Source organism: Drosophila kikkawai, chromosome X, assembly GCF_030179895.1.
Source record: "Drosophila kikkawai strain 14028-0561.14 chromosome X, DkikHiC1v2, whole genome shotgun sequence".
NCBI classification, from domain to species: Eukaryota; Metazoa; Arthropoda; class Insecta; order Diptera; family Drosophilidae; genus Drosophila; species Drosophila kikkawai.
Window position 1 is genome coordinate 7,667,344 of NC_091733.1, and position 7,852 is coordinate 7,675,195.

Consider the following 7,852-nt stretch of genomic DNA (forward strand, 5'->3'; position numbering starts at 1 on the left):
CCGAACCACGGAATATACATATATAAATATACAATTGGCTCCTAATATCCAGAGCCCGGGTCCGACATTCAGCACTAATTCGGCCAGCAGCAGCAATCGCTGCAATCGCTTCCCATCCATCATTTGTGTTTCGTGGCCGAACTTCTCCGCTGAGGATTTGCTCCTGTTTTCTCTTCGCTTGCCGCTGACATTTTTTTGTCGCTGGTGCTGTGTCCACTGGCGTTACGCGAACCAGAGTTGAGTCGTCTTTCCTTCGCAATTCGTGTGTATTTCTTGGGCGACAAGTAACGTTGTTAGCGACCCAGATTGTGCCGAGCGCATTAATTTGAGCGTCTGTGAGTCCGAGAATGCCCACAGGTGACGACAAGAAGCTCCGTGTGCTCCCGTCAATCCGTTTGGAGAGATCCCGATCCGCATCTCCGCGCCCGTCTCCGCGCTCAACTCCTCTAAGGTTGAAGGCAGCCATTGCCATCCCAAGGGCAAAAAGCGACAATTCAGTGAACCTTTGCCCCGGTCCAGCGCCAAAGGTTACGCGATCCGTGTCCAACATGGCTCAAAAGGCGATAGATATCGCCCTCAAAAAATCCATTGCCGCAACAGACCGTGTTACCCAATTCGAGGCTAACCTGCACACTCCGGCTGCCCCTGACACGGACAGATTGCCCCCTGGCATGTGCCAAATCCATCGGGACCAAATTAGGGCCCTGTGGGAAAAGGTGGAGAAAAGCTATGAAAGCTGCTCCGACCTCCTTGCCGAAGCCGACGATCCTCCGACCATTGCATCAGAGCTAGAATCGAAGTATAGTTACTGCTATTCTGTGTTTTCGAAGTGTGTGTTTCAGCTGCAGGCGTAATTGACAGGGCCGCCTTCCAACCCACACAGGCTTCCGCCAGTAGTCAACCACCCCCTTCTACGGGTTGTCGTCTGCCACCAGTGGACACAGAAGTCTTCACTGGGGACTATATTCGGTGGCCAACGTTCCGAGACCTTTTTACGGCGATCTATATCCAGAGTTCGCGTCTCACACCGGTGGAAAAGCTGTTCCACCTGTTGTCAAAGACATGTGGCGATGCACATGCCATTGTGTCGAAGGCCCCTCTTACAAACGAAGGGTTTATCTCCGCATGGCAGAGCCTCACCGAACGGTTCGAAAATCGGCGGTTGCTCGTCAACAGCCAGTTGAAGATCCTATTCAACCTTCCAGCAGTCCCCCAAGAGTCAGGAGCCGCTCTGAAAGAGCTGCAAGGCACTATCCAGAGTTGCCTAACAGCCTTATCTATGTCCTCCATCCAAGTCAAAGCCTGGGATTGTCTCCTGGTATACATGGTTTCCACAAAACTTCCCAAAACCACACTGTCCATGTGGGAGCAATCCGTCCACAACAAGGCCGAAATTCCGACCTGGAACGAGCTGAACTCGTTTTTGACCGAGCGTCACCGTACTCTAGAGGCGATCGATGATATCAGGCCTAGCAGTTCTGGGCAGTTTCCCCCCCGATCGACCCCTGCAAGCGCCCCTGCGCGCCGGCTCAACTCGTATGAGGCCCGAGAGACTCCAGCCCCAAGAGGGTGCGATCTTTGCTCCAGGGAAAACCACCCTATCCGTATATGTCCGCGTTTCCTAGACATGAATGTCAATGAGCGGACAGACTTCATCCGAAGAAAGCAACTCTGCTTGAGTTGTTTTTCGCGAGGGCACCAGCAACGGGACTGTACTAGTGCCCATTCCTGCTTTACGTGCCACAGCCGGCATCATACTCTGCTGCACCGCGACAACCCTGCGGCTACCGTTTCAAGACCCTCCGCTCCATCTAGTCCACGACCCGCACCCATTGTGAGAAGCGCTGCAGCCTCCGACGACCACTCTAATGTGCAAGTCTGCTTTGCGTCAGGATCAAAGGCTGTCCTGCTCGGTACGGCGATTATTGACATCTGCCATCTTGGCCGCACCTTCCAAGCGCGAGCCCTGATCGATTCAGGTTCTGAAGCGACTTTTATTACTGAGAGGCTTCTCAATATCGTAAAACTTCCATCCCAGCCAACGCAGACCCAAGTTTCCGGTCTCAACGATACAGTTGCCGCTCAAGCCACAAAGCTCTGCAAATTTTCAATTCGCGCTCCCTCCAGACCCGGGCTGCAGTTACAAACGACAGCTTATGTTCTTCCTCAACTCGCTGGAAAACTTCCCTCATATCCAGTTCCGAGAGATTTCCTAAAGCAGCTTCCTGATCTCCCCTTAGCGGATCCAGCGTTCTTCGAGAGTTCTGATATCGACGTCCTAATTGGAGCTGACATACTTCCGTCTGTGCTTCTGGGCGGCTCCAAAAATAACATCTTCGGCTCTCTCCTGGCCCAAGAGACGATATTCGGGTGGGTTCTCACAGGCCCAGTGTCTACAACCGCTACAGGCGGCGTGTCTGTCTTCTCGACACGAATTTCCGTTTCGTCAAAAAGTTCACCGGGAAAATTCCTTGCCGCTCGCAGTGCTGCTGGCCTGGAGAGCAGACGTACCCGAGGTACGCAGTCCTACCGTTGCCGAGTCTGCAGCGGATTCCACCCGCTCCGGAAATGCCAACAGTTCCTGAAATTCTGCGCTGTGAAGAGGCTCCGTGCGGTTCTCGACCACCGCTATTGTTCTAACTGTTTGGCCCACGAACATTCCGAGGGAACCTGCCGCAGCGGTGACCGATGCAAGACGTGCAATCAGCACCACCACACTCTCCTGCATCCGCATGACCGTCCAGAGCATCCACTCCGCTCGCAGCGTCGGTCACCCCCATACTTCTAGTTCGCACATTATTGACCATTACTCATCTCCATGTCATCCCTTTTCATCCAGGTCACTTACGAGGGATTGACTTCCACACACCGCGATCGCTCTGGAAGGCAGACGTCCTCGAGGTTCTTAGTCCTACCATTGCCGAGTCTGCCAACGTTCGTCCGCTACGGACCGTTCGACGTCTTCTAGCGCACAGTGATGCGTCCTGGTCACGGCATTCGACGCCTCCACCTTGTTCAGCAAGCTCCTTGCGACAAGCTCCCGCCTCTCCATGGCAATCAGCCGCCTCTCCTTGGCACTCATCCGTCCTTCATCGCTACTCGTCGCTCCAGGATCAACGATCTACGCAGCGCTCTGACGCCCCTCCATACCATCGTCCTGTACGGGTTTATTGCAACCCGAGTGATTGCAAGGGGGGGGGAGAATGTTTACGCCAGGAGGCCCCTGCTCCCCCTCTGCCCACCGAGCGTCCAAAAGCTCAAGCGTTCCCAGCTTGGCAACGCTCGCCCGCTCTCCGCTCCTCTGTATTCCCGATCGCCCGCTCTCATGTTCCCGATCGTCGCTCGCTTCTAGACGAGCTTAGGGACGGCTACGCCGCTCAAATTCACGGTTCTCCCGCTCTCACGCTGTTAAGCTGGGCTTCTCGGCCGGCAGCGGGCCCTTAGGCTAAGCTAAGTTTAGTTCCAATACGAATGTCAATAAATGCATGCAAAGGGCGCTCCATGCCAAAGTCATTTTTCGACCCCCGAATTTCTGGACTTCTTTTTTCTACGTTTTGCTACTTCGTGGGATAAACTTTTATTGATCCTTTTGCGGAGGATTTAGCAGCCACCCCACTCCTAAACATAAATAAAATAAATAAAATAAATAAAATAAATAAAATAAATAAAATAAATAAAATAAATAAAATAAATAAAATAAATAAAATAAATAAAATAAATAAAATAAATAAAATAAATAAAATAAATAAAATAAATAAAATAAATAAAATAAATAAAATAAATACAATAAATACAATAAATAAAATAAATAAAATAAATAAATAAATAAAAATAATAAATAAATGAATCACAAAATCACAAATATATATTTTTAGATTCCGTTTTAAATAGACAGGATGTCGGAGCCACCTCGTAAATTTCAAAAGTTGGTTTACTCAATCGAACGTAAGTTAATTAAAATCTAATAAAATATAATTTTTTAATTGTCACATAAATTTCTTTGTTAGGAGATGACTTTTTGGATGCCTCAATCGAAGCCACCGCAGAGCCCCCGCAGAGCCAGAGCCAAACCAATGAGCAGCTGACACAGAGGGTCCGGGCCCTGGAAGATAAGCTTGAAGCCAACTCTTCAATTTTGGAGACCAAAACCAAGGTGTTGGAATCCACACGTAAAGAGGTAGCTGAATGCACCTTCCAGGTGTCGAAGTTGTCTGCCATGCTAGAGGTTTTTCTAAAGGGAAAGGCTAAAGGCATGTCAGTCAATTTTGATTTCCCGGTCCAAGGTGACGAAGGGTTGGCTGCTCTAGAGCTGGAGGTACGCCCGGAGACTAAGGCCACGTTTGTAAGTATAATATTTATAAATCAAAATAAAATATTTATAAAACATATCTTTTTTCCAGACCGAACATGTTACTAGTCTTTTAAAGAGGACCGCCCTTTCGAAATCGATCAGAGGCGTTCTACCAGACTCCATTTTAATGGAATACAATATCGACGGTGTAAATGGAAAGAAGAGATTAAAATCTTTCCCTGCTATGTATTCCATTTTAATCGGTATGTAATTTTGATAGTAATCTATTATGTAATTTAACTAATTTTTATTTATTTTCTTTACAGACAGTATTTCGCAACTGGAAGAGGAGACGCTACCCCCAGAAAAGGCACTGGCTCACGCAATTGCCTGTGTAAAAAACAACCTACATAAAAAAAAAAAAATAAAAGTAATTAAGAATTAATAAAATGCTGTTAGACTTTTTTTTGTATAATTGCGGGGGATTCCAGCAATTCACGCGGGATTCGTCGACGATTCCCCCCAGCGATTCCCGTGCGATTCGTCGACGATTCCGCCCAGCGATTCCCGCAAGATTCGTCGACGATTCCGCCCAGCGATTCGTCGACGATTCGCCCCAGCAATTCCCGTGCGATTCCTCGACGATTACCACCAGCGATTCCCGTGCGATTCCTCGACGATTGCCGCCAGCGATTCCCGCAAGATTCGTCCACGATTCCCCCTAGTGATTCACGCGCGATTCGTCGACGATTCGCCCCAGCGATTCCTTGACGATTCGTGCAAGATTATCTTTCGAAATTCCTGTGGACCTTCCCGTGCGATTCGTGATGGATTCTTGGGCGATTTCGAATTACAGGCTGGGAGCACTCGTTGTATGGAAATTCCTAGCCGAGTTGTATGAACGTTCCATGGCGAATCCTCATGGAATTATTTCGGTTCCATGGCGAATCGTAGGGGAATCGTTGACGAATGGAACTGAAGGGTTGCTTTAGTGGAAAAAACACGTCCGGTAGGTTGAGTAAACAAGAAAAGGAATGAAGTTTTTATTCGATACTTCTGGAGACTGCAAACTAAAACTATCGATACATATTATAGGATTAGAGATTACATTGTTCCAATAGTTTTAATAAAATTAAACAAGTTTTCATTGAATTTTCCCTCTACTTATTATATATACAGTTTGTCAGCTACAGTTTTACACTCGCACATAATAACAAGTCAAGTTTGTTTTTGTTGACTCTGTTTGCTTGATAGAATAAAACCAGTAGAAATTGAATAAATGCTGATCCTTTTTAAACATAAATGTATTCCCGGAACACAACAAAACAGTTTTAAAAAAATTCTATAAAATGAAAAGATGGCCGAGGTACATGAGGGAAATGGTTGACGTTCGCAGTCGGCCATTTTGGTAAACACATCATACAAGAAATGAAGCTAACTTCGGCACGCCGAAGTTTGTATACCCTTGCAGTTTGCAATGGGGTCGTTAAGAATAGATCTATTCTGGCCACAGTAATAAAAAAAATTAAAGGAAAAATATAAAAGTTGTATATTTATACATAGCGTATAATAATTTGTGTTTAATAACTTTAACAAAAAAAGTTTAAGCATATGAAAAACTATATATTAGATTTAAATATTTAATGTACTAAACATTATAAATTTAAATGCTGAAAACACACACAACCCAAAGTTTCACTACTTCTTACCTATACTTATTATATTTACAGTTTGTCAGCTACAGTTTTACACTCGCAGCTTAACATTTTGCTGCACATCCACTGATCATTTCTTTGGTAGCTATAAGATATATTCGTCTGATTTTCATAAAAATTCAATAAATACCTTAAGTTATTTTTGATCAGTTAGGTACCCATATAATAATTATCATACAGTAGAAATTATAAATCAGTTGAAGGAATTAAATGATTTAATAACACATAAGTTAAAAATAAATGAATTAGATTTTCATTACATTACTCGCCATACATCTTTAAAATTGGCAAATATTATTATAATTGTATTGATTGATTGTATATTTTGCAAGGAGAACAAAAATACGAAGGCAATTGCAATCCATAGCTAAAGCTAAATGTAGAAGATAAATAAATGATTAGTTTAAAATAGTAAGACAAATTGTAAAAAATATATCTGTGCAGTTAGCGAAATAACTTCAAGGGTATACTACATAATAATTAGTATAATATAAATATATATAATATATATTTGGATTATTAAAATTTCAATTTGTCATATATTTAAAAATGAAAGTTATTGGCAATATATAACATTTAAATTAAGTAATCTTTACTTTTCTAGGGCAAGCATAATGCGTAATTATTTCTACCCATTGGAGTTTCGCCATTTTGTTCCTACCTCTCATACTCCGTTTTGATTGGCTAAGCGTTTGCCACTGCTGTTGCCTGGCAAAATGGCCGACGCACAGTAGCGCCTCTCGAACAAAAGCCGTTGCAAAAATCGAAAAAGTCATAGTCGCAAAATCGATTTAAACCATAAGAAATCGACAGAGAATTTCCCAAGGATTCCGAATCTGTAACCAAAAAAATTTGCAGGTTTTTTTGAGAAAGATATGAGCATTCAAAGTCGAAATTGTTTTCCGTGTATGCGTCATACAACCAAAAATTGGTAAATTAGTCGACTTTCAGGTAATATTACACAAAAACTACATAACCAATGGTCTTGATTTTTTTTAAATGACAGGTATATTCATTACCTCTTATTCAAATTAAAAAAAAGGTAGTTTTGCGAGGGCTTGTACAGGTAAATCGCTACCTGTCAGGTGTCCATTTTTTTCACCTTTTTCTGGCTAAAGTAGTCTATAACTTCTGAAGCTGCCCAGAGCCGGCAACTACACTATGACTACGCACTGCGTGTATCTTTCCTGAATCAGAATCCGTTTAGATATTCTGCGTCCAGCTGCGACTCCGGCATTGCGAAGTAAAAAACCGAAACAACTCAGGGTAAAATATACCAAAATACCGACACAATTTCATACAAAACAACAAAAAAATACTAATTGTAGCGCTCACGGTTCTGTGGCGGCTAAACTTCGAATAAAAAAAAAATTATTTTTTTTTTTCAGTTTTCAAATTATTTTTATTTAAGCAAATACATTAAAATAAAGATAAAAAATTAAATAAAAAGTATTTTTAAAAATTGTCTTCTTTGAGAAAAAAATATTTCTTTACTTTGATAACCTTTCAAAAGGTGAATGAGTGGGCGTGGCAGATTTTCCAATACATATGTTAATTTTACAACAATTACCAGTCAAATGGCGCTTAAATTATTTAGTTATCTTGTTTTGTTCAAAAGTTATGATTTTTGCAACGTTAAATGAGAAAAGGCGCTACTGTGCGACGGCACACGAAGGCTTACGATAGAAGCTGGTGGACGGCGGTGATCTGTGCGAGCTAGGGTTATGATTATGCTTTTTGTGTAAATTTAGTTCTGAATTGGCAGCCGTACAATAAAGGCATATTTCATTAATCAACGGTAACCGAGGCGAGTACCAAGTGACTGGTCGTTGTGGGCAGCAACTAG

The 7,852-nt window shown here is 43.2% G+C and overlaps 1 protein-coding gene across 1 annotated transcript; it reads left to right on the forward strand.

Moving 5' to 3' along the window:
• Positions 1–347: 347 nt before the first annotated feature.
• LOC138929224 (uncharacterized) lies at positions 348–2,968 on the forward strand. Its single transcript, XM_070288544.1, has 4 exons — positions 348–799; positions 862–1,569; positions 1,747–2,596; positions 2,840–2,968. Exons 1-4 carry the CDS (start codon positions 348–350, stop codon positions 2,966–2,968), a joined length of 2,139 nt encoding a protein of 712 aa, XP_070144645.1.
• The last annotated feature ends 4,884 nt before the right edge of the window (positions 2,969–7,852 follow it).

What these genes read in the sequence shown, in the direction of transcription:
- LOC138929224 (XM_070288544.1), top strand. Translation starts at nt 348, where the DNA reads ATGCCCACAGGTGACGACAAGAAGCTCCGTGTGCTCCCGTCAATCCGT. An exon ending in GAGACTCCAGCCCCAAGAGG is followed by an intron (nt 1,570 to 1,746) that starts GTGCGATCTTTG and finishes TACGTGCCACAG; the next exon opens with CCGGCATCATACTCTGCTGC. An exon ending in AGTTCCTGAAATTCTGCGCT is followed by an intron (nt 2,597 to 2,839) that starts GTGAAGAGGCTC and finishes CTTTTCATCCAG; the next exon opens with GTCACTTACGAGGGATTGAC.